This window comes from Carcharhinus amblyrhynchos, chromosome 12 (genome assembly GCF_965287045.1).
Source record: "Carcharhinus amblyrhynchos chromosome 12, sCarAmb.v2.hapA, whole genome shotgun sequence".
Classification (NCBI taxonomy): Eukaryota; Metazoa; Chordata; class Chondrichthyes; order Carcharhiniformes; family Carcharhinidae; genus Carcharhinus; species Carcharhinus amblyrhynchos.
Genome location: NC_137335.1, coordinates 61045136 through 61072254, shown reverse-complemented (window position 1 = coordinate 61072254; position 27119 = coordinate 61045136). Strand labels below are relative to the sequence as shown.

Genomic DNA, 27119 nt, shown 5'->3' with positions numbered 1-27119 from the left:
GCTAGTAGCAGAGGCGGGTACAGTTTTGTCTTTTAAAAAGCATTTAAACAGTTACATGGGTAAGATGGGTACAGAGGGATATGGGCCAAACACGGGCAATTGGGACTAGCTTAGTGGTCAAACAAAAGGGCAGCATGGACAAGTTGGGCCGAAGGGCCTGTTTCCATGCTGTAAACTCTATGACTCTATAGCTCTTCGCACCCTACATCCCGTAAAGACTCCATCCCATTCTCTGAGTTCCTTCGCTTCTGTTCAGATGATGCCACTTTCAAAATAGCGCTGCCGATATGTCTTCCTTCTTCCTCAATCATGGTTTTCCAGACAAGGCTCTCAACTACATCCAACCCATCACCCTGACCAGTGCTCTCACCTCCTCCCGTCACTCCTAGAACCAGGTTAGGGGCCCCCTTGTCCTCACTTTTCACTCCACCAGTCTCCGCATTCAAAAGATCATCCTCTGCCATTTCTGCCAATTCCAACATGATGCCACTACCTAACACATCTTCCCCCCACCCCTTCATCAGCATTCTGCTGGAACTGCTCTCTCTGGACACCCTGGTCCTTCCCTCCATCACACCCAACACAACAAACCTGCCCATCGCATCTTCCCATGCAATCGTAGACACTGTAATACCTGCCCCTTTATCTCCTCCCTGTTCACTGTCCCAGGTCCCAAATACCCCTTTCAGGTGAATCAGTGTTTCACATGCTCCTCCTTCAATCCGGTCTATTGCATTTATTGCTCCCAATGTGGTCTACTCTACATCAGAGAGACCAAACAGAGACTGGGTGGCTGCTGAACATCTTTTGTCCGTCCACAAGCAGGATCCAGACTTTCCTATCGCTTGCCACTTCAACACGTGTCCATATGTCCATCCTTGGCCTTTTGCAATGTTATTGTGAACCCTAATGTAAACTGGAGGAACTGCTTCCAATTGGACACTTTACAGCCTTCTGTAACATTGAGTTCAACAACTTCAAAAGATGAACTCTCTCCTCGACCTTCACCCCATTTCCATTTATTTCATCTCTTTCTTCCTTTTTATCATCCTTCTTTCTCACTTCTCCATTCATGCTCTCCTATCCACAACCCCCACCCCCTCTTCAGTTCAACTGCCACGTTCATCAGGCAGTCCTTTAACAATCTATTACCTCTGTTCTGCCACTTTCACATTCTGATCATTTAATGGACACTCTTAACACCCTCTCAGCCTTCTGTGTCCTGATTTATATTCTCTTTGTCCAATTCCATATACCCCTCCCCACCCCAGTAGTATAAATCTGTGCTAATTCTCTTTGCTCTTAGTTCTGATGAAGGGTCATCCAGGCTCAAAACACTGGCTCTATTCTGTCCCCACAGATGCTGTCAGACCTGCTGAGATTTTCTAACATTTTCTGTTTTTGTTTGAATTGTAATTCCGCATCAGAGCTTTCCAGAAGCTGGTCAACTGGTATTACCAGACCTCAGGCAACTTGTGGCAGCCACATTTAGTCAGGGTCTTTGCTTGTCTTTACAAACAGTTCAGCATGTTTGCTCAGCCGGCGAATTATAAATTTTCATCGTCATGATAGTATAAAAACTCAAAAAGTGATTTCTATCTTATTTAGCAAACATTGGTTTTGAATTATCTAAGCTTAAAACTGAAATTATATTTCTCTTTCCTAGCTTTTATTTCCAAATACAACTTTATCTCTGTGCATAGCAAGCAATAACATTTTCAGTCATGTGGAACTTTCTGTGAAAAAAAGCAATTCCCAAGCTGATGCTTATGACTGGGATCCTACTTAGTTGTACAGTAGGAGTGATATTTTGAATTCGATTGCAAGGACCATGAATATACCATATAAGAAATTCTAATATGGCTCCATGTTAAAATGAAGTCAACCTGAGCTTTTTAAATTTCCTGTTATAGATCGAGGCTTACTTTCATTCTGAATGTAAGTAAAAATATGTTCAGTAGAGAAGTGCCAAAGACCAAGTGCCATAATGTTGAAAGTGTGACTCTGGCACCATTTTAGCAGCAGCGCCGTTTCAGCTTCAATTCAATGCAAGTGCAAACAATTTGTTGAGAAACTAAATGAAACATCTGTCTACTACCACATGTAACCTTTGGCAACTTTGTGCATTATTTTTGGAAGTGTGAATTTGTGTTATCAAAACTCATTTTGCACTGGTATATAATTCATACAAATGTTCTATCCAAGCCTTTCGTATCTTATCAAAAGATAAGTCCAGTGTCTTTGAGTTTTGAAGGGATTTATACACATGCAGATGAGACAAACTGTGCTTTGTGATTTAATCTGTTGCAAGTGGTTTAACTTGCACAATTCTAGCCCAGACTGCAAAAAGATAATACTTCCACCAGATGTTTGGAGAAAAAAATATATCATCAAATAAGCATTTTTTGTTTGCCCAAACAAAGATCAGTCCAAACTGCAACATTTTTAAGTTAACTAGCCAACCCATCACCAATGCAGGGACTGCAATATGTGAATCAGTCACCATATAAATATAGGCCAAATTTCCACTACTGAGGTGAGTAGCTGGAGTCCAATTCTTATGAAAGAGTTCTTCCAGCTGTATTCTTGGCTGGGAAGCTGGACTCACAAAGGGACTATCTTTACAGGGGGTTCTGCCTTGACAACTAGAGAAAACAATTGTCAAACTTTGATTAACATTTTGAAGTTGTTTCTATGCTCTCTTTTGTCAAGGTCTCATTGTTTATTTTCACAAGATTAAGAGGTGTGAAACATTTAAGACTCATCTATTGATACTTCATTGGTCTATTTGATTAACATGTTTATAGGCTATGGGAACAACAATCTTTTTCAAAAGACATTATCAAATGGCTCATAGGTCCAATAATAGAGTATATTAAGTGTATGGATATGAGGACCATGAGTTGGTATGGGGGCTATAAAGGCCCTAGGGGTATGGGTGTAGGGCATGTGGTGCCACTGTGTTTAAATGAAGGGGTGTGGGTAACTCTTCTTTCAGATGTTCCTGAATCTAGATGATTGTTCTCAATGACTATCAGTAGAAGTGGATCATGAATCAACCAAAAGCTGGCCCGACTCCTTGAAAATTTCATGGGGGAGAATGAGATATCGACCCCCAAGATGGAGCCATCTAATTTGGGGGTACACAGTGTTTTCCCATGCTGGTAAAAGTTGTGGGTGCCAGGAATGATGAAATCAGATCCCACATACCATTTTTAAATAGCACTGGAGTCGTTCTGATCACAAATATCTGGGCCATTGTGCCTAGATGTGTTCATATTGGAAATTATAATTAGGAAAGCAAGAAAATGTAATTTTGCTAAGGGTTTGCATGGGGATTCAATGTGGTGATGCTACCAAAGGGAAGACAGAATATTTGAAAAACCGCAGTACAAAATGAGAAAAGACATTTTCACCCCTACCCTTTTATGGATTCTAACCTAGTTGTTTAACCTTTTGAAGCAACATTACACATTAATATTTTCTAAATTTGAAGGTGAATGAGCAATATTCAAGAATATTTATTCATCTAAGAGTGATGGCCACTACTATTCTCCAAATTTCTGGTCCAGTGGAATCTGCTATCTTTAAACACAGATTTCTATTTGAAAGAGGCCATTTTTCCCATCATTTCTGTGCTGGCTCTTTAAAATAGCAAATGGAAATTAACACTGTTGCCCATTTGCTCCACGTGTCCTGTATTTTCCTCTACCTCAAATGTTTATCCACATTTCTCTTTGCAGATACATTGTTCCCTCTGATAATCACACCCTGTGACAAAGCATTTCATGTTCTAACACGCTATAAAGAAGTGTCTCCAAACTGACCTCCTTACTCTACTTGATAATATTTAAATGAATCACCCCATCACTGACCAAAGAGATTAGTCTTTCCTTATTTATTCAATTAAAAATCCTTGTATTTTTAAAAATCCTTTATTAAATGTTTCATGAACCTGTCTGCAGTGATGAAATTGGCCTTGTATCTCAAATTTATGTCTGGTATTATCCAGGTGTATGTTTGGTGTAAATTATCTGTATTGTACTTTCTGTCACAGTATCCAAATCTGCACACAGTTTTTACCTCTGGCCTATTTTTCATTGATTTGCCATTACTTCTTCATTCTTGCACTGACCTTTTTTATGGCTTTATCTGTTGTCATCACCTATTCAGGTAATAATACATTGAATCTTTGGTCACCCTGTTCCTCTGCACCCTTTGGCACCTTACAATTGAGTATATACGCCAATTCGTGCTCGATTCATTCTGGAATCCATTGCCCTTCATACTAAATTGATGCCATTTTTGTGACCTTATGATAAAGTTCATTAATGAAATAGTTGAGGAAGACTGGGCCAAGGACAGTACCCTGAGGAACTACTGAATTGCTTCCTAGGACTGCAGTGATCGAACTTTGACAACCAGGACAACAGTTGTTTTTATATGTGCCAATTATAACTGTAGACACTGGAAGATCTTCCAATTTACTTCAATTTCGCTCCAGCTCCTTGGTGTCATGTTCATTCATATGCTGTCTCGATGTGATTGCCAATCGCTTTTCATTGGCTTCTTGCATTTAACTTTTGTTTCTATGCCCGAATAATGACTGTTATGTGGTCTGAAGCCCAGTAGTTTTGATGGAGCAGAAACTATAGGAGGGAATTTTCCTGTCCCACTGCCACAGGAATTGTAGCAGTGAATGCAAAGATATGTTGACTTCTGGCAGGATTTTCCAGTTTTGGGGCAAGCATGGCTGGAAAATCCCACCCTATGTGTTAGTGAATAGGTTCTTGGATTCAAGGCTTAATTTTTGTTTTTGAGTTCTCATTCTGTTGTTGGGAGGAAATGCAGATCGATAACCCACGTTTGCTGCCCCTGAGTTCCTGAGGGTACTTTTCAAGGAGATGGCCACTTATTGGAAGCCCCATCCAGCTAGGAGGCACTCCAGCACTGAAAGATGGGCATCCCCCACTGTCAGGTGTGAACTGGCAATGTAGATAGGGAAATTAGAAGGAGCTCAAGATGACAGTGTCTTCTGAAGAACTTTTCTAAGAGGAACGCTTTTCAGTCCAACATTCCATTTGCTCCTGGTCATCCACCATACCTCTAACATCTAAATCCTTCATGATTATCATGTTCCTATTTACTACACCAGCTGCAACTGCAGCTTTGCCAGAAGAAGTTAAACTCAATCATTGGATCCCTTTCCTTTCCACCTATTCTGTCAAAACCTCCACCTCTCCCACCCTGCCTGCTCCCAGAAGAAGGCCTCAGTTTATTGGCCAGGCTCTAGATCTCATATTTCCAGATACCTCCTGAGAAGTGCCATTTAGGCAATTTAATTGGTTATCTGCCACTGACGAGTAGCTAACTGTAGCCCATCTATTTAACCAGCGTCAATGAACATTGCTGGGAGACAGGGCTATGGTGACATGACAGCTGGTAGCAGAAAATTGAGCCCCCCATACCACCACCTGCACTGGCCCTGCCTGCTCAGCCAAATAAAAGTACAGGCCTGTGTGTCACTTGATGACACTTGATGATTTCTCCCATCAATACACTGATGATTGACAGAAGTATGGCAATGAACCAGATTAGATTTGTCTTGCTTTTTGTGGGTAGGACATATCTGGGTAATCTCTGCATTGTCTGCAGATGTCAATATCACAAGTTTAATTTGTGAAGATACAGCAAAGATTTGTGGCATAGTTGTTAGGACTCCTGCCTCACAACACTAGGGACCTGAGTTCAATTCCAGCCTTGGGTGACTGTGTGGAGTTCGCACATTCTCCCATGTCTGTTTGGGTTCCCTGTGGATGCTCCAGTTTCCTCCCACAGTCCAAAGATGTGCAGGTTAGGTGAATTGGCCATGCTAAATTGCCCCTTCGTATCCCAAGATGTGCAGGTTAGGGGGATTTGTGGGGTAAATGTGTGGGGTTACAGGGATAGTGCAGGAGCTAGGCCTGGAAGAGATGCTTTGTCGGAGAGCTGGTGCAGACTCAATAGGGATTCTATGATTTCTTTAATACATCAGCCATTTCTTGATTATATATTCTCACTTTCAACTCATCTTTTAATTGATCTTTCCCATCTTTCGTAAATTGTCAGTTTCTTGGATAGCAGCAAAAGGGTACCAAAGTTTGTTGCAGCTCAATCATTACTATCTGTATTCCATTTGAAAGGAGGCCATTTATCCATTGTATTGATGCCAGCTCTCTGCTTTTAGTTTCCTTAACTAGCAGTTTTCGCACCCCAGCCCTCGAAGAGGACTTCTTGTGACCATGTAATTTTAAATATTTAGCATTTAGCTGAGGTTATTTTTTAGCTGTTTATTATTTAGTTGTTAACTCCTTATTTAGATGTTCTGTTTCCCTATTTTCCTAATTTGAATCTTCTTCTATGTTTGTTTAAAAAATTAACATTACTTGCTGCAGTTTAATTTCAAGTTCTGTTCCCCAAAGTCTGCTCCGATTGCCTGTTTTGCATGTGTTTTGAAACAGTAATTGCTTGCTGCTAATTTGATTTTCATTCCAACATTCCATTTGCTCCTGGTCATCCACCATACCTCTAACATCTAAATCCTTCATAATTATCATGTTCCTATTTACTACACCATTCTCCTCACCACTTGCAGCTTATGGTACTGTTCAGTGTTAATCTTATCATTTGTACTCTCGACCAAGATTGCCTCTGCCAACCCCCTGGTATAAGCCCCTTTCCTTAACCAGTAAAGCACTCAGAAAAAGTTGACAAGCTGTTTTCTGTGTTACAGATATTTATCAGCTTCAGTAGAAAGTTGTTTTAGAGTTTCACATCTTGGGACATCGGAATAGAAACATTGGCCTCAACATGAATCCCTAAGACATGTGGGAGAGTGTTATAAAAATTAAATTAGTGGAACCTGACTGCAACACTTGGAACCACCACAATTTTTACAAGATTTATGTCAGGGCATCTGACTGTCCTGTCAAGGAGAGGCTAAAAACCTGTTAACATATTTGAATAATGCAAGTCCGATTGAAGTTGACCCATCCTACTCATGTTTCTCGTACGTTAGGAAATGACAACAAGAAAGAGGCAGAAGCTATCAGCTAGCCAAGATAAGTGGTGCTTTCAGCAATCCTTGTTGGCCACAAGGAGTAGAAGAGCTGCCCCTTGGCTCTTCAAGGAAACCTTTGAGTCATGATTCTCCAGAATAAAATCTAAGTGCTGCCACCCACTGGAAAACCGGAGTGTTTCCCACTGGCTGTGCTTGCCAGTTGGGATTCAGCTACCTTTTGTTAAGAAAAAAATCCCCAACGGGAAACATGCTGGTCAGCCTGGCTTCACAGGAACATGGTGTCCAGATCTCAAGTTAAGTGACAAGGCCCCCTCCCATCTCCACAGAACTGATGACCCAACACAGACCAAGGGGGCACCCCCAAGCCTTCACCTTTAAGGGCAAACTCACCCGCATCACAAATGTATGGGGTCTTCGCCACCACCTACCACACCATGCAGGCATGAGGATGCCCCTTCCCCAGTCAGAGATCTCACCTACCACCCAATCCACCCCATCCCCAATGAGAGACACTCCTATATGGGGTCACCAAAGACCTTGCCCCACTTCAGGCCCCGCCTTTTGGCAGTGACAACCTGGCATTGTTCCTTGCCATCCTGTCACTGGCACCCTAGCAGTGTTGTGTCGCTGCCAGGGTGTCACTGTGAAAGTCACTGCCAGGGTGTCATTGCCAAGATGGCAAGGAACATTGTCAGGGTGGCAGTGGAAGTGGTGCCAGCCTCTTCTTTTGGGTGAACGCTACCTTCAGTACAGGCATTCCAGCATGAGAGATTGAAGAAGCCCCAACATGAAAAAAAAACAGCCAATGTCTTCAGAACAAAGAGTAAGCTGTTTAAAAAAAAATACATTATTCAATCTTGACTGCACAACAAATGATATTCACATAGTTCTACCATGGTGTTCCAGATTATTATTCATCATTTATATGTATATCTTTTCATGTAACTTTCAATCCTAAATTCATTGGGACAGTCTGCTTCACATAAGTTACCTTCTGGGTAAGTTGTGATACTAGTCCCATTTGAAGCTTGCTAGATTTGTACCACATAATTGTCAGCATTAGCATGATGCAAGTCTGTAAGACAGAATTTACTTTGCAAGTAAGTTTGGTATACTTCCATTGCCTAAGCAATACATGTAAAAGTTATTATCTTTATTTAGGGTTCAGTGATGATGATGAGCTGTATACAATTGTTAAATGATCCTTTTCTGGTTTCTTGGTTCTATGTGTGTACTATTAAATTTAGCATTGCTCACTTCTAATAGTAATATTTTGTGCTCAACACAATTTTCTCAGCACAAAAATAATTTCTACTTACAGTATAACTCATTAAAAAAGTAATTGCAGTCAATATTGTGTAAATATTTTAAGCACTGTGTTAAGTTCACAGTGATTATAATTTTATGGTTAAAATTAATATAAAGACAATTTAAATTTTTTAAACGAACTTTGCAGATGCAAGCACTTTATTTTATTGAATCTGACCTTCCAATTCAATTTGTGGTATCTTATAAACAGCAAGGTCTCAGTTGAAAATTGGAAGACCAAAATCTCTGTCTTCAATTCCCCATCACAAACTTTGTAATGTAGTTAGTGATTCCTCCGTCCTCCTTGGCTACTGTTCTTGGCTGAATTATACTATTTGCAGCCCTGCTGTGTCCTATTTGTCCCTGGGCTAAACTTCCGACAGCATATCCTCTCTCATTACTGATATCACCTACTTCCACTTCTGTAACATCGCAAGTCTCCAATCCAGGTTTAGCCCGTCTGTCACTGAAATGGCCTTATCCGTGTTATACCTCCAGATTTGAATATTCCAATGTTCGTGGCTCGATATCTTGTCTGGCCTCCTAATTTCCACACTTCATTAACTTGAGCTAATTCAAAATTCTGCTGCCCATATTCTAGTACACACTAAGTTCTATTGACCCATTACTCTGTAGCTTGCTGATCTACATTGGCTCTTGGTCCACCAATGCCTCATGTTTAAAATTCTCATCCTTGCATTAAGACCACCCATGCTCCCCTTTTCCCTAACCCTGTAACTTCCTCCAGCTGTTCAACCCTCTAAAAACTCTTCCTTTAATTTTGGCCATTTGTACATTTTCAATATCTTCCATCTAATCATCTCCCCTCTCCTTTATGATATTCTTTAAAATCTACCTCTGACCAGATTTTTTTGTCATCTGTTCTAATGTATCCTCCTTGGCCCAGTATCAACTTTTGTCTGATTACTCTATTGTACAGTACAACTCGGGGTGCCTTACTTCATTAAAGGTGTTGTATAAATGCAAGCTGTTTTCATTTTTGATTAGCATTTGGAAGAATGACAGAGAGGTTGTGTTCTTTAGTTACCTTCATATGGCTATATTTTTCATTCTAAAAGAAAGAGTGTATCCTATTTAAAGGGAAAATGCTTACGATCTAAATTTAGGTTTCACGGTATAGTTCAGTAACTTTCTCACCAAACCGATAACACAATGATCACTACACCACACAGGAGCAATTATTGCACTGCAATATTACAAAAATTCATTTGTGGAAGTAAATCAGCTTTGTTCATAATTTCCGATTCCTAGTGTAATTTTATTATTGTATACGTTGAAAGCCTTGCCCTTTCAAGTCTCCAAATTATTTTTTTTAAATGCCACAAATCAGTCTCCAAAATTGAGAGGGTCGTCAACTTGTCCCTAACCCTATTATAAAGTTCACTTCCCTGTGATTTTAGTCTTCTTTCTTGCTGCTCTCTTCTAGGGAATTGTGTTTTCTCTGTTATGCATATCCACCATTGACTTAAGTCAGAAAACATTTGTGAAAAATATTAGATTTTTAAAAATTATTCTGGTGAGTTTTGTTTGTTAGAAGATGACACAGATGAAGTGAGATTAAGATGCGAACCTTTCCAGAGATTAAATGCCAAGGGCATAATTCTCCCATGACTGTGCTACAGATTCTGTGGTCGGTGGGGAAGTCTGGTAGAGACAGAATTTGGCAGGTGTCTAAAAATTGATTTCACGCCAGTGTGAATATCTCATAGGATACTCTGTTTGTGCCTATCTTGGTGCATTGGGAAACCTGTTGGAAGTCAGCATGAAATAGTTTTCGTCCCCTTATCTAAGAAAGATATACTGCCATTGGGGACAGTCCAGAGATGATTCACAAGGTTGATCCCAAGAATGGAGGGATTTTCTTATGAGGAGATGTTGTGTAGGTTGGGTCTGTACTCATTGGATTTAGAAAAATGAGAGAAAACCGTTGTAAAATTTTCATGGAGCTTGATAGGCTGAGAGGGTGTTTCCCTTGTGGGAGAGTTTAGAACCAGAAGGCATAATCTCAGAGTAAGGGATTGCCCATTCAAGACAGATGAGGAGAAATTTCTTTTCTGAAGATAGTGAATCTGTGGAATTCTTGATCACAGAGGGAAGTAAAGGCTGGGTCATTAAGTATGCTCAAGGTAGAGATGGACAGATCTTTAATCAGTGAGGGAATCGAGGGCTATAGGAATAAGGTGGGAAAGTGGAATTGAGGATTATCATTATTAGATCAGTCATGATCTCATTGAATGGTGGAGCAGATTCAATGGGCTGACTGGCCTACTCTCCACTCCCCTGCACCCCCCCGACCACTACCACCCCTGATTCTCAGCAGTGGACCACCAGAAGATGTCTGGAACAACGTGGTGTGCAAAAATTGGGACAATGTCTGAGGCTGCCTCTGGAATTTGGGATTGAGACTGCCAGCGACCCTGGACCCCAGAACACCACTTCAGTGGGTGGAGAGAGCACCTTTAAGGTGAATCTTTCAAGTTTGGTGTCATGTGGCAGTCCATCTTTTTCAGGAAGTCCATCTTTTTTCTTGCTTCAATAGTGGATTGGTGATTTTGGGTGCCTTCTCGATATGGCACCCAGATATGATGGTAGGACTCATACCATCATGCCATTTTACCACAAAAAATGGGGCAAAACCCCTGGTGTGTATTTCATGAGGATGGGCCAGAAGAAATGGCATGCTTTCCTGCCAAACTAGACAGAGAGAAATACTCCACGTTCCTGCTTCCGGTATGGAAGTCTCGGAAGAATTAGGATTCTCCAGCTTGTCCAAGTACTTCTACCATTGTGCAGGAAATCTCTTTAATTTCGGTCCATTTCAAGTATAGGTTAAGAAGAGAGACTTAATGCTCCCCTGCTGGCAAGTTTAAAGGCCAGAGAGATCATTAAATCCAGTGGGCAGCCAACCCTGTCGCATTTATACTAGCAGTGCAGGTGGTGTTGGGTGGCCTGTTGCCAGTGAACTGGCTGAGGACCATAAGTGGGAAACTAATTCCCCCTTGAGGACCTCAATCAGTCACTGCCAGGATTTAACCAAACGTTGGAGATACCCACACAAAATGCCCAACCCCACATGTTGTCCTATATGAGTTGGTGGTGGGGGCTCCCACCTAGGGCCCGATTTTACCAACAATTTGCGCCTGTTTTCAGGTGCGAAATCGTGGTAAATTTGGGTGTGAGGCCTTTATCACAGTCTGCACCTGAGTCCACGCAGATTGCCACTTTACCGAGACCTGCGTGCAATTGCATGCATTTAAATTAAATTAATGGACTGTCCGCCCAACTCATTCAGCATTTCCCCCTTTACCGCCACATTTATCAATCCAGAACCGCGCTTTTAGGGATCTGCTGAGTAAAAGTCTGAGCCGGGTGCTGCAGGCTCCGAAGAGCATTTTCAGTGTTTCCAACGGCTCTCTGACTCAGATCAGTGGTGGGGGTGAGGGTGGAGGCGGGTCAGATCATTCTCTGGCTGGAGGAGGGACGTGAGGTCAGATCATTATCTGGTTGCGGGGGGGGGGGGGGGGCGGCGCAAGTGGGTGGGTGGAGAGGAGGCAGGTCAGATGTATCTCCCCCGAGATACACTCTCGCTCCCGCTTTTCGCTCCCGAGCCACTTTCTCTGCTTTCTGCGGTTTGGGAGTAATCTGACACGGGCGTGCTTTTTCCAATTTTTTCTAACTGCGCACGCGCAGTACAGAGCTCTGATTGTTCCGGCAGCACTAAGCCCTGCCCACAGCGCGAATCGGACTGGAGATGGCTAAGAGCGTGTGGGAGCGCCTGAAAGCGGATTTCTAAGTCAGATCTGTACTATGCCCAGAATCGGCACTTAGAGTGAAAATGGTAAAATCGGGCCCCTAGTGTCCATCAGAGGGTCACCAAAATCTTCTCCCATCCCGTCCCACTTTGTGCATCTCCCATGGCCTTTCAAACCCTGACCCCCTTGTTGAGACCGGTTAGTCTAGCACCAGGTCAAATGCCCAAACATAATTAAATGATCCAAAGTTGCATGCCTGAAATGTTGAAAAGCTGCCAGCCTCTAACTGACTGGCAGCTAGTTCTGTGAAATGGGTTTTGCTATCGCTGAGGGGCAGCAATCCCATCTCCAGTCTCTTCACTCTCAGTGCTGTCCCCCTGGATCCCCTCCAGCATCTTAGCTAGAAGGATTGAGATTCTGGAGCCTGGTATAATTTAACCCATCATCACCAAAAAGGCATGCTGGCTCCTGGTATTAGGGTGCAGTAAAAGGACCGGACACGAAGATTCTTCCTTGGATTATAGGAAGGAATTCAAAGGGATTATTCTGTTTCCATTAAGCAAGGCAACCCACTGAAGAGCTATATGTCTGTCATTGCACAAAGGTAAATTTTACCTAATGAACTAAGAAAACCTGATCATTAACCTTGTCCTATACATGGAGTATACTGGAAATAAAGCAGATTAACAATTCAAAGCAAACCTTATCTATTGGGAACTTGGTCCACCTTCACACAGCTTGAAGAAACACATGATAAGACATATATACCAAGTTCAGATCATGAGCATATTATCATTGTGCCCTTTGGTGGGGTTCCACTATTTTATTAGATCATTATGTGTCAATTCTCTTAACAGTAGGATATTCAGGCAACTTAGGGGAGCAACTGATGCGTTTGAGTCCCTCGCCAGAATTCTACTGCCCTGCTCACCACGGAATCAGAACGGGCAAGGGGCAGACAAAGGAAATGTCCGTTCACCTCAGGCAGGACTTTCCAGTCTCACCCAATCGGGGCCGTAAAATCCTGTCCCCTATATCATTTGGCAACTCCCTCTATTAAAATCCCAGATACAAAGATGCACTCAACCATTCTGGTGCAGTGCGTTGAGATGCAAATATACTTGGTGTATACATATGTAGAAGTGACCTTTTTTATTTGTTGCCTGTTCAAGCTGTAAGTTATGCAAATGAAGAATAGATTAATACATTGAAGCTGCAATGCAGCTTGCAATATATTCCTTTGCAGTTGTTTTTATGTTAATACAGGACAATAGATCCCACTGGTTTTCTTTTCTGAATTGCTCACTAGTTATTTTTCCAGTGTGCTAGTTCCATTCAGCAGATCTATTCAGTGTTGTCACTTCTAATTGACTTTTCCTATCTACTGTTGCTTTCTTTCACATGAAATTTAAGCACATAAATAGCTTACTTGGCACATTGGCCAAAGTTACTCAGCATTCTGTGTGACTGTAACTGTGGTATGTTATCTTTTCACCTCATCCCAAAAAAAGCAAAAGAAGAGTATGAGAATGTAAATAGTAACATGTATTTGTCCATAAAGGACAGTGGTTAGATAAAGATAAAAAGCACTTGAATCATACACACTTTAGCAAAGATGTAAGGAACACTCAACTTGTATCATACAGGGCATTATGGGAGAGAGAATAGACAGAAGAGAGGAATTTACGTGTGCCAAACCACCATAAGTCAATCAACATGGTTCGTAGTTTTAAACACAAAATTGGCGTTGAACTGGAGAGAACTGTGTGCAACAAGTGCTGGAGGTGAAGTCCCAGAAGGAAATCACTCTAGTAGGGAAGTCTTCTTGTGGTTCCTTTGTTGGTAATGTCATAAATGTAGAAATAAAACCAATTTGGCAATGAATCACATTTTTCCTAAGGCTAGCAATCCCTTTAAAATAAAAAAAAGACTAGATGGATTTATATGGAAAATAGAAAAAGACATGAGCTTTAAACAGTTAATTTACTCTAACTTCTCCTGTTCTAATGCTGTTACTTTGGCAGAAGCTCTGTTTATACATGCAGATATCAGTGCAACAGAATAAATCTGAGCAAATTCCTGTGATGTTTGTGCAGTTAATCGGTGTTTTGACAGCTAAGCTTTTTTTTTATGATATACTCTCAAAGTAATTGAAGAAACCAGTACAAATTTCACTTAATTGTGTTCATGTCCAGAAATTGGTGCTTAGCAATAGAATATTTTTATTTTTTTGAACCAGTTTGGCATCTCATGCTGCCAAGTCGTGATAACAGGTTTGGGATACTGACTACCTTAAAAACAGGTTTCAAGTCCAACACTCTAACTACACTGCCATGACATTCTCCATGTCCCAGGCAAGCCAGCCTTGTGGTTTCTGAATGAGTTGGTTGAATTTTCAACAGTTTTGGCTTAGCAAACCATCGATGCTCATTTTGAGATAGGTTGAAACTGCCATGCTCGTTTCACTCATGACTTTCATAGCCATTCATGAGAAACAAGTTTTTGATCCCATCAGTCCAACTTTTAACCTTAACTCTTAAAGATGAAAGATAGTGTTCTTGCTCGTTCTGCTACTCAGTCTTTATCAGTGAGCATTCTAAATTTTGTTTCAGTTCTTGAAAGTCACAGATGCCAATGAATAGGACCTATCAGTGAAAAATATTTACCACCTGACACATTTTTTTTTAAGTAATGAGATTAGACGCTACAGCCTAGCTAAAACTGACTTACTTTAAGCACAGGCTGTTTCTTGTTTCTTGTCAGTGATGAAGTTTGTCCTGAGTACATCTGCTATTGACTTCATCAAAAAATAGATATTTCTAAAAGCTCACTTATAGTTAAAGTGTATTGCGTTTCTTGACAAAATGCAAAGGCAAGGCATATTTTCAGAATTGACCTGGCCAGGAAAGTTGATGTCTACACACATAAAAACAATTCAGCATGAAAAGAAAGTGCCAAAAATTACAGCAAAATAAATACTTAAAGACAAGTTTATAAAGCAATCATTTGATTTAATTATACTTTAATTATTTTAACATAACAAACTCTTTGAAACAGAATTCAGTGTTGGGCCAAATTACCACCTCCTGCAGTGTAGGGATTCTATGATTCCACCTTAAATATTGTTTCCACTTGCTTTTCCACCCTCCCCACCATTCCCATGAGTATTTCATGAATTCAGTTTTTATTTTCTCACTGGTTACATGGAAACATAGACACTAGAAAAAGGAGAAGGCAATTTGGCCCCTCGAACCTGCCCCGCCATTCATCTTGATCATGGCTGATCATTGAATTCAATGTCCTGATCCCCGCTCCCCCTTTCTCCCATATCCCTTGATCTATTTAGCCCCAGGAGCCATATCTATTTTTTTCTTGAAATCAGACAACATTTTGGCCTCAACTATATTCCATTGTAGTGAATTCAACATATTCACCAACCCCTGGATGAAGAAATTTCTCCTCAGCTCAGTTCTAAAAGGTTTACCCCTTATCCTCAAACTATGACCCAGTTCTGGACTCCCTCACTATTGGGAACATCGTTTCTGAATCTAGCCTGTCTAACCCTGTTAGAATTTTACGAGTTTCTGTGATTCTCCCTCTCACTCTTCTAAACTCTAGTCTTTCCTCATATGACAGACCTACCATACCAGGAATCAACCTGGTAAACCTTCGCTGTATCCCTTCTACAACAAGGACATCCTTCCTCAGATAAGGACATCAAAACTGCACACACTAGTCCAGGAGTGGCCTCAGCAACGTCCTATACAGTGGCAGCAAAACACCCTTATTGCTATACTCAAATCCCTTCGCTACGAAGGCCAACATACCATTTGCCTTCTTTACTGCCTGTTGTACTTGTACGCTTACTTTCAGCGACTGATGAACGAGGACTGCAATGTCTCGTTGAGTATCCACTTCCCTCAATTTACACCCATTCAGCTAATGACCTGTCTTCCTATTATTGCTACCAAAGTGGGTAACCTCACATTCATCAACATTATACTGCATCTGCCATGCCAGTGCCCACACAAACAGCCTGTCCAAATCATACTGAAGCATCTCTGCATCCTCCTCACAGCTCAGCCTCCCACCCAACTTTGTATCATCTGCAAATTTCAAGATAATACATTCAGTTCCCTCTTCCAAATCATTGATATATAATGTGAACAGTTGGGGTCCTAGCACAGATCCCTATGGAACCCCACTAGTCACTGACTGCCAATCAGAAAAAAACCAGTTTATGCTGGTGTTTTGCATCCCATCTGCTAAGTAGCATGGTTGCATGATATCTTGCTGTTATTATCAGCAAGATAATAATAATAATATTTTTCTGGAATTGATTTGCGTCATTGATTGTTTCTGATTTATTGTTTTCTAGGCAGAACCCTTGTATGCTGACCAGAGCAACTTTCCTTGATGTCATTAGCGTTCTTTGGCATTATTTGGATAAGTCAAAAACAATAGGTAAGATTTTACAGGGTCAAATGTTGTATCACTGCTCAGTGTTTTCAGTGACTCCTTGTTAGCAGTATTGATTTGTACACATTTTCTACAAATTAAGGCACTTTAACAAATCAATTTGAGGAATCTTTAAACCCCCCAATTTACGACATACACACAACATATTAGACTGTTGTTTGTAGAGACTGTTCCTGTTTGAGATTAAAAAGATAAAGAGTTGTCGTGATTGACAAAAGTCACAGAAGAAACATAATGGGCCAAATGGCCTACTTTCTTTTTGATTTGTAGACTGCAAAGCTCAATGAGAAGCCTCAGGCGATGCTGCTGGCTGTGCCTCACAATTGATAGTGCTCAGTTCAGTTACAAAACAGTATGGAATAGGTGTTCACCTTAAGTGGGTGTAGATGTCATGAGAGTCATGGGAATATTGTTTCTTTTTAAAATTATTCAAATGGAAGCTCACAAAATACCCATGAAGTGCTTAGTGTACTTTAAAGTTTAGCTTTACACTGAGCTGAACTTACAATGTCTGATGAAAAGCCTATGTGATGTGAGACTGCCTACAAGAGATCAGATGAGAGATTTTGATCCCATATATCAATGATCTGGATGATAATGTGGTAAATTGGATCAGCAAATTTGCTGATGATACAAAGCTTGGAGGTGTGGTGGACAGTGAAGAAGGTTTTCAAAGCTTGCAGAGGGATTTGAACCAACTAGAAAAACGGGCTGAAAAATGGCAAATGAAATTTAACGCAAAGTGTGAGGCACTTTGGAAGGACAAACCAAAGCAGAACGTACAGGGTAAATGGTAGGACTCTGAAGAGTGCAGTTGAACAGATGGACCTGGGAATACAGGTACAGAATTCCCTAAAAGTGACGTCACAGGTGGATAGGGTCATAAAGAGTGCTTTTGGTACATTGGCCTTTATAAATTGGAGTATCGAGTATAAAAGTTGGAGTGTTATGATAAGGTTGTATAAGGCATTGGTGAGGCCGAATTTAGGGTATTGTGTACAGTTCTGGTCACCTTGTGTACAGGAAGGATGTAAATAAGGTTGAAACAGTGCAGAAAAGGTTCACAAGGATGTCGCCGGGACTTGAGAAGCTGAGTAACAGAGAGAGATTGAATAGGTTAGGACTTTATTCCCTGGAGTGTAGAAGAATGAGGAGAGATTTGATAGAGGAGGTCCACCTCGTTGTCAAACGAGGGGCATGCACACGGTGGGTCGTGCGTGGGCTACTCTTGGAGGTTCCAGGAGTGGCCTAGTACTTCGTGTCGGTGTGTGTGCTTGATCCTGGACCGGTAGACGGGAGCCGCAACAGCTCGGTGACTAGCACTGCTAGCTGTGCAGATACATGGATTTGGGCCTGTGTCTGTGGGAGTTTGTGCATTCTCCCTGTGGATGCGTGGGTTTCCTCCGGGCGCTCCGGTTTCCTCCCACACCCCAAAGATGTGCTCTTAGGCTGATTGGTTTTACCAAATTGACACTATTCTCCCCTGAATCTGGCTAAGTCAGGGGTTCTATTCGTAGACACGCAGGGTAGAATAGGTGTAGGGTGATGCGGCGGCGCGGGCTTGTTGGGCCGAAGGGCCTGTTTCCCGTGCTGGGTTGTTCTTTGTTCTTTGTATAAGATTTTGATGGGTATAGACAGAGTGAATGCAAGCAGGCATTTTCCACTGAGGCTAGAGGAGAAAAAAACCAGAGGGCTTAAGGGTGAAAGGAGAAAAGTTTAAAGGGAATATTAAGGGGAGCTTCTTCATGTAGAGAGTGGTGGGAGTGTGGAATGAGCTGCCAGATAAAGTGATAAATGCGGGGTCAGTTTTAACATTTAAGAAAAACTTGGACAGGTTCATGGATGAGAGGAGTGTGGAGGGATATGGTCCAAGTGCAGGTCAGAGGGACTAGGCAAAAAATGGTTCGGCGCAGACAAGAATGGGCCAAAAGGCTTCTTTCTGAGCTATAATTTTCTCTGGTTCTATGGTGTTTAAGTTGGGTGGAAAGTTAAAATGTTAAAATCAGAATTCCAAGCCCAACTTACCACTTTTGCATTTAATGGAGGTGAAATGGGATGGGTCAGCAACCAACTTGCTCCCAAGAGAAGGGTTGGCAATTTAAAAATTATAATGAGGCTGCGTGTGCACTTTTATGCACCATGTTAAATTTAATCCCAGATGGTTGGGTTTCCTAATTCAGCTACAGTGATTTAGGAAATAAAATTCCTAAATTTTAGGAATATTGGATTCAGGTGCGTAATCCCTGCTGCTCCTCCAATTGGATACCCTCCTCCAACTCCAACAATCAAGCTTCCAACTTCCTGTTCCTGAGCTCCCCAATTCCTAGCTACTCCCCTAGGCTGCTGCTTCTTGTCTTCCTGTCTGTTCACTGACCCTGGCCCCCAGTCTGCTGAAGGCTACAATTTAAAATTCTTGTCCATAGGTTTAACTTTCTCCATGATCTTTCTCTATAATCTTCAGTGCTATGCTTTTCTCCATCCTCCCAAAGCTCTCTGTTCTTCTTACTGTGTCCCCTTGAATATCTTTTCTTGTCCCACCATTGGTGATCATGTCATTAGCCACCCAGACCCAATGCTAAACCCAACCCCAAACCCATTCATTTGTCCACTTCCTTCTTTTGTTCACCCTTCCAAATATTCCATTCACAAGCTTTAACTTTCTAAATTTAAGGGACTCATTAAATAAATGGAATTAGTTTTATGTAATTATTACTATAAACAGGAGTTAGAGTACAGTGTGCATCTAAAATCAACACATAACAGTACAAAAGTAGTGAGATAGAAGTTGCTTTAATGTTGGGTTTGCCTTGACAATGTCAGCTTTGCTTCAGATAGTTTATCAATGTCTAAATGGAGGAAGATATATCAGCCAAACTTTTACTTTGAACATCTTTTATTTTGCTCTCCCTTGTACCTTATGTTTCGACAGTGTCCTTTTCTTTAAACTGTTGCTCAGATGTTTTGCTTTAACCATAAAATTACTGACCTTGGTTCCTCTCATAAACATCAATCAGCCTTTGGCTTGATTGATGTTATACGAGTTCCAAAATACTGATACTAGCTGCAATGTTTTAATTTCATTGAAGAACACTACCATTCAATTTTGTCTGACGTTGGGCTTTAATAATAAGGTCTTACATTTTAATCATTACCTTATCTTCTTTTCACTTTCTCACATCTGTCCAGTCATCCCTTAATTGTATACGGACAACCCATGTCACCAGAAAACCTTTTATTATAGTGTAATGAATGGTATGCAACAATAAGTAACTAAAATGTTGAGCATGGTAGCAGAGAATCTTGATTCATTTCTCCCAGTCAATATTCTTAATTCAGCACCTCACATTGCTTGTCAACATTATGACCATCAGTTGCCAGCTTGAAACTTTTGTCATTTTACCGTTAAATAGTACAAAATGCTCACTGCCAATTTTTGTATGAAGTACAATGATACAATCTATAATTTAATTTCTAAAATCATAGAATGCAGTCATAGAATTCCTAAAGTGCAGGAGGCCATTTAGCCCATCAAGTCTCACTGGCCATAATCCCACCCAGGCCTATACCTTTAACCCATTTACTTACCCTGCTAATTCCCCTGACACTAAGGGGCAACTTGGCATGGTAAGAAGTCTGACAACACCAGGTTTAAGTCCAACCGATTTATTTGATAGTAAACTCACAAGCTTTCGAGGTTCTCCTCTTCATCAGGTGAATGGAGAGTTCTGGCCTCAGACAGTACATATAACAGCACAGACAGTTTACAGATTACTGATTAGAATGCGAATCTTTACACCTAACCTGCTATTCAAGTCTTAAAGTGGCTAACAATGTGAGTGGAAGGAGCACTGAGCACAGGTTAAAGAGATGTGTATTGTCTTCAGACAGTACAGTAAGTGAGGTTTTGCAAACCCAGGCAACCTGTGCTCAGTGCTCCTTCCACTCACATTGTTAGCCACTTTAAGACTTGAATAACAGGTTAGGTGTAAAGATTCGCATTCTAATCAGTAATCTGTAAACTGTCTGTGCTGTTATGTGTACTGTCTGAGGCCAGAACTCTCCATTCACCTGATGAAGAGGAGAACCTCGAAAGCTTGTGAGTTTACTATCAAATAAATCGGTTGGACTTAAACCTGGTGTTGTCAGACTTCTTACTGTGTTTACCCCAGTCCAACGCCAGCATCTCCACATCACAACTTAGCGTGGCCAGTCAACCTAACCTGCACATCTGTGGAATGTGGAAGAAAACCAGAGCACCTAGAGTAAACACGCAGATTCGGGGAGAATGTGGAAACTCCACACAATCACCTGAGGCCAGAATTGAACCTGGGTTCCTGGCGCTGTGAGGCAGCCATGCTAACCACTGTGCCACCATGCCACTGTCTGTGTTATATAGTTCAGTTTTTCATACCAATTTTTTCATATTCACCACTACGCTGTGATGACAATGTGAACGATTTTCATTAGCTCATAGGTCATCAGTAATTCCAGAGTGATACATAGCCATCTCCTGGAGGGAAGGGGTTAGGATAGGATCATTCAGCTACAGTAGAATATATCTTTGGCTGATTATACGTTAGAAACGCTGCTGTTTTAAAAAGGAAAGTAGGTAAATATTTAAAAGGGGGAAATTATATGTATATAGGTAAAGACTAGGAAAAACAATCTCTTAGGGAGCTGGCACAGGCATAGTAGGGCTGAATGGCCACTTTCTGTGTTTTATGATTCTGAGTTTTAAGTTCCAAGAAAATCTTTATTGCATTTCATCTGCCTGAGATCTTAGTCAGAGAACATGGAGGGAGAAAATAACAAGGGAGGGGATTATAATAATGACACAGTAGTAAATTGTCCTAATGGTCCAGAAATACAATAACTTCAAACTATGCAGTTCTTCTTAATTTTGTTGAAATTGTATGGTATTAAAACTGGTAGTTGTACAGTATAAATTACTATAACTAAACAATATGCCATAGTTGTAAAATTATGTAGGAACTTTATGTTACTCTTCTGCAGCATGTTTTTAGTCTAATCAATGTTTGTCTTACCCTAAGGGCTGCTTGCTGTGGGTAGGTCTGGTAGTTCTTGGTGTTATTTTAGAACTTTAAGCCCTTGGAGCATTTATGCTGAGTTGATGAAATCAATGAGACAAAGCAACTCCTTGAGCTAGATACATCGGTTCATTCAATTACTGTGAAAGTGCTTTGGAAATGTTTAAAGAAATCATGCAAGAAGTTTTGAGTTTTATGTTGACCAAGGAAAAATTCAATGCTTATTATGGTGACAGATAATATTGTAGTTGAGCTTACCTACTCTCAAAATTAAATCTTATTAAGGAAAATCTGTTGTGTAAACTTGAAATGTTTATGTTTAAGGCAAACTCAGGAACATTCACTTTTTAAGTGCAGACTTTAATTCATGAGAAAAGGTGATTTTTATTGCAAGAATATATTTTCTTTAATGAGCAGTTACCCCTTCAAAATGCTGTCAGTGCGGATGTAAAATGACTCAATTTAAAGCTGAGCAGTTGCCAGGTTTTGATGCAAAAGATAAACAAACCTGCTTCCTTCACAAAGTACTTCATATATATAGCATTGTGTATATAGACTGTTGAATTATCCTGCAGCTGAATTGAAGGCAAAGTAATAGAAAGTCATCGAGAGACCTCATGCATTGCTTGTTTGGCTAATCAAGAGGAATTTTGTTAGTGCAGCTGTGCTGTTGGATACAGACTGTACTGATAGACCTAGGTCACTGAAACATTTTACACTAATTGCCTGCCTTTTTTGATTTATTTTTATAACTACGTATTGCAGGAAAACTTAAATATTTGGTTATTCTAATCTTTGAAATCATGCAGCTGTGATTTTCCATTCCTTTTCTGCTGCAGGCTATGGCTGCACCGTGTAGTGTGATATGCCCTACAAAACTGAGGAGGGGGCTTTCAGCCTATTATTCATCACTAGATATTCATTTATTTAACAATTTGACTTTATCACTGTCCTCTCTGTTTGTCTTTCCTGTAGTTTTCATCCATTAAAATTAACCTTTTTCCCTAACCTGGGTTTGTTTAAAAAAAACCCAAAAAGGTTAAAGGTTTATTTTTCTTTCTCTGATTGCAACAGTTGAAATATTAGTGCTATACATAAATAGGATTATGATGGTTCCTTGTATAGCTTGGAATTGAGGTACATGGCAAAAAACTGTTGAGGGTGACACTGCATGACAAAATGGCAGCAAGAGGAAAATTTCAGCAGATTTTTAAATTAGAGAAACAAAAAGGACCAAAACCATCGTCAGTAACTGAAGAGATATTGCCAAACATTTTCATTGGAAACTACTAATGAGAATGCCATCACTAATTTTGTAGTGGGTTTATAATGAGGAATGCGGTAGGTTTCATTCCCACTCTATTGTAAATTGGCTGATCTCAGCTGGCATGTCAATAGAGCTGCCACAATTGACCTCCATAGCCCTGGACAAGAAGGTAGAAAAGTCAGCCACATTTTATCTCCTCATCTCTTTCCAACAGGAAAAATACTTGCATGGGTTTAGGTGAGGATGAGAAGATGCTAACTTATTCCTTATCAGAATAGAACTTAAGACTTTTCCAATGCATAAATACGAAATAATGGATTACCCAATATATTCTATATTTGTAATGAGTAAAGACAAGCTAATATTCAATAGTAAATCCTTCAACAAGAAAAACATTACAAAGTATGCAAGACCTTTAATAAGTATGCAAAGAGGTGCGCAATCAAGAACACAAGACTGCCTACCCTGAATTGTTTCATTTCAAAGACCATGTTTCCTTATTTCTGCCAACTGCATCATGGGAAATGATCAAGAAAATCTCTCCCCTCCCCCTCCCATTGCAACTCTCCCCACCCCATCCCTGACCACTTCTTAATTTTCCAGTGAGACTATTCCCCCAGAATAATCTTATTCATTTATTCTCCCACCACTTTTCCTCTGCTATTTTGCCATTCATGATGTGGAGATGCCTGGTCATGGGCATTCAGCCTCTGATCTTCGGGTAAGTGTTCTCCAAGGCGGCCTTCACGACACACGACAGCGCAGAGTCACTGAGCAGAGACTGATAGCCAAGTTCCGCACACATGAGCACGGCCTCAACCGGGATCTTGGGTTCATGTCACACTATCTGTAACCCCCACGACTTGCCTGGACTTTCAAAATCTCACTTACTGTCCTGTCTGGTGACAGTACACATACCTTTAACCTGTGCTTAAAGCTCCCTCCACTCACATTGTCTGTACCTTTAAGACTTGATCAGCTGTAAAGACTTGCATTTCAATCATTATTCATGTAAATTGAGTTTGCGTCTTCATATGCCCTGTTTGTGATCAGAACTCCCACTCACCTAACGAAGGAGCAGCGCTCCGAAAGCTAGGGGCGTTTGCTACCAAATAAACCTGTTAGACTTTAACCTGGTGTTGTGAGACTTCTCACTGTGATTTTGCCATGCACCCACAGCTAATGAAACCAATATTTATGTTTTCCTCACATCACCATCCATGGTCCCAAACCATCCTTCCATACCTCCTTAGAAATATTGATTAACTTGCCATGTATTTTCAGAATTTTATGCTTCTATCACATCTACATTTTTGCCCTTTACCTTCTGTGTTCTTCTGAACAAGTGCCCCTGAAAGCTCACTGAATAACATTTAAGTAAGATACTAGAGGGTTCACTGATGCCTGTGAAACTAACCCTGAGAAATTAGCAAAAACTGAACATTTGTCTCTGTTTTTTCAACAGTTCAGCAAAGTTGCCAAAATAAATCAAGGGCTCGATTTCCGGTTACCTGTGGAAGTATGGTCAGGCTTTGAAAATAGCATTCCAAGCGGGATGTCAGTGTCCTGATGTCTCTGGGACCTTTTGCTGCTTTCAAAGCAGGAGTGAGGGCCAGGAGTCTACATACTTCCAATCAATCGCCCATTAAGCTCTTTGAGAAGCTTGTTAACAGGCAGGGGAGGGCCAGCTATGATCATCATTGAGATCTATAACTTCTAAAAAGAGAATTGAGCTTCCAGTTGCTAACTGAAAGAATGACATGACATGATTTCATGTTTTATTTGCCGTAGCAAATGACTAAAGGAATTATTGACTAAACACTTCTAGTTATTGGACAGCTTATACTTTAAACTACAGAGTGAAATGTTCTTCTATTATGCTTATCAGACATTGCATTATCTGTGGAATTACAGTCCTTATAACAAACAGTCCCCTGTTGCTCCCAACCTCTGGGGATTCTGGTATTTCCTTTCACTCAGTAGTAATTTCAAGTGAATGACTCCAGGTAGTTTCTTCAGCTTTTGGAGAATTCCTTGAATCTACCATTAACAGTAAAGCCTCTTCCAGTGATTCTTCCCCTGGCCATATCAGGACTGACCTCCCAGAATCCTTAAATGGGTGTGGGATGCATCTCTTCAGCTGTTGTAGCTCGCAAAACCAAGCAGCCTCTCCTCTCTGCTGACCACGCCAAATCTTTGCAATCTGTTTATGATAGTCATTGATTTATAGGGAAGCCTGTAACCTGATCTTAATGGCGTCCTCTGCATACTTTCTCATGGGAACCTGAAGTACATTAAGCTTGTATCTAGGTAGAAATATTCATTAGCTATCCTTGATCCCCAAAATGTCTTTCATCTTAGAAGTAAAAGGACAGTTTCCAGCACAACTGTTGGTAATCTAATACCTTCAACACCACTTTGGAAGTTTGGGAGACTCTGGGAGAGATTTCACAATCTTGCTTAGGTGAGGCTCATAAAATTCCACCCGAGGCCAACGAAGAATTCCGTTCTGCAAGCCTCAGCTGCCCTGGTAAAATTCTGGCCTCTGAGTCTACTCATTCCAAACCCAGAGACTGTTACCATCATCTCCAAGTGTAAGTACCTTGCGTCCTCATCTCAGGAAAACAATGAAAGCTATCCTTTGATCTCTAACAATCAGACCACACAGGCTTACTGTCAGACTGTAGATCAGGTCACACGAATCCTTAATTTGTCCCAAATTTAAAGTACAGTCCTAAAATATTATAATGTCTTTTCTGAAGAAAAATTTTTGGCATAAAAGCTGTGGTCTGCGTTTGAAAATTGTGTTTGGCAGTAAGGCCCCACCTCTTAGGAGGGTTTGGCACCACTAATTGAGCATCGAGCTTGCCACCAACCCAGTTAAGACATCTGCATATGAAGATGGCATTGCATGAATGACATAGGTACAGCTTGGGATCAGGATCCACAAAACCCTATTCCAGATTTCTCCTTGTGAACAGAACACGAGGGGCCTGATTAATGTGTTTTACATCATTGCTTTTGAACTCTGTGACTCATTTAATAAAGTAAAATGCTGCAGCCTTATTTTTTGTTGATTTACCTGCAGCCAATTTCAAAGAGTTGTAGCTGAGGTGTCTGAGGGATTGGAAATGAAGAGCTGGCTCCCAGTGACTCTGGGGCGCTTGGTTGTGGTGCCACTCATGAAGAAGTATAGAGATAATTAGTGCATGGCAACAGACCCCAGGACCTAACATTGTACTCGCAGTCTCCATGTCTGAGGATCAGCTGGTACAGGGTCCTACTTGGGCATGCACTGTTGACCTCACTCTCAACAAGGGCACAGTCTTGGTTCTCTCGGACCCGGTTTTTGCACCCTCCTCATACTGGATAAGGGCCCTGATCATTGGCATTATGCCACCAGTCTGGGACCTCACTTTCTGATGATGGTGAACTTAGCCTAGATAAAGACAGATGGTGAGTGTGAGAGCAGGAAGCATACCCAGGCAGATGATAAAGATGCAGGGCATGTCTGGTGCTGAGTGGAGCCGTGTATGGGATGAGGACACAAAGTGCACAGGGCAAGAGTCCTGATGGAGATATCTGAGTGTGTGTGGGAGAGTGAGTGATGAGATGTCCCTTGTGAAGTGTGAGATCTCCTGTGGACTATCGTCCTGCAAATGTGTGAGGGGTTTGTGAGAGTGTGAGCTGAGAGGGATGAGATGGTTGACTTACCCTGGCTGTGTGGATAAGGTCATTCATCTGTTTGCAGCACAATATCAATATTCTCCTGCTAGCTAAAGTGGAGCTCACCACCACTGACACGTCTTCCCAAGATAGGTTGGTGACCTTGTTGGACCTGGGCTAGCCATCCTTAGGGCAGTGAAAGTCATCATGGCTCAATGGCATTCAGAAGGATGAAGGATCTATGTGCAGATGCAGTTTAAATATGGCATCTGGAGCAAGGATCTGTTGAGCTCATGGCAGGCTGGGCGAATCAAAGTCCACCTGCCAGCCAAATGGCGTACTTCCAGTTGATGCATATTTAATAAGGTGAGAGGTGGTAACCGTTTACAGAAATACATCATTGATGTTGGTGGAATCCATGGAGTGAAAAATCTGCCTCCTCACCCATCTCTGCTCACTTGCTGAAAGTAGCCAACACATGCCAGACAAGGAACAAAATCTTTAAAGCTTTTTTTATT

The 27119-nt window shown here is 41.1% G+C and overlaps 1 protein-coding gene across 5 annotated transcripts in view; it reads left to right on the top strand.

Moving 5' to 3' along the window:
• The window catches only part of thada (THADA armadillo repeat containing), a 425051-nt gene that overhangs the window by 304950 nt on the left and 92982 nt on the right, over positions 1-27119 (top strand). For 3 of the 5 annotated variants that reach the window (XM_080200616.1, XM_080200615.1, XM_080200617.1), the window contains exon 30: positions 16520-16605. The exons of 1 other annotated variant lie outside the window; for it this stretch is intronic. In XM_080200616.1, coding sequence (XP_080056742.1) covers positions 16520-16605 — 86 coding nt within the window. Of the gene's footprint in view, positions 1-16519; positions 16606-24400; positions 24491-27119 lie in introns of those variants that run through there. One more of the 5 variants, XM_080200618.1, reaches the window with a different exon arrangement.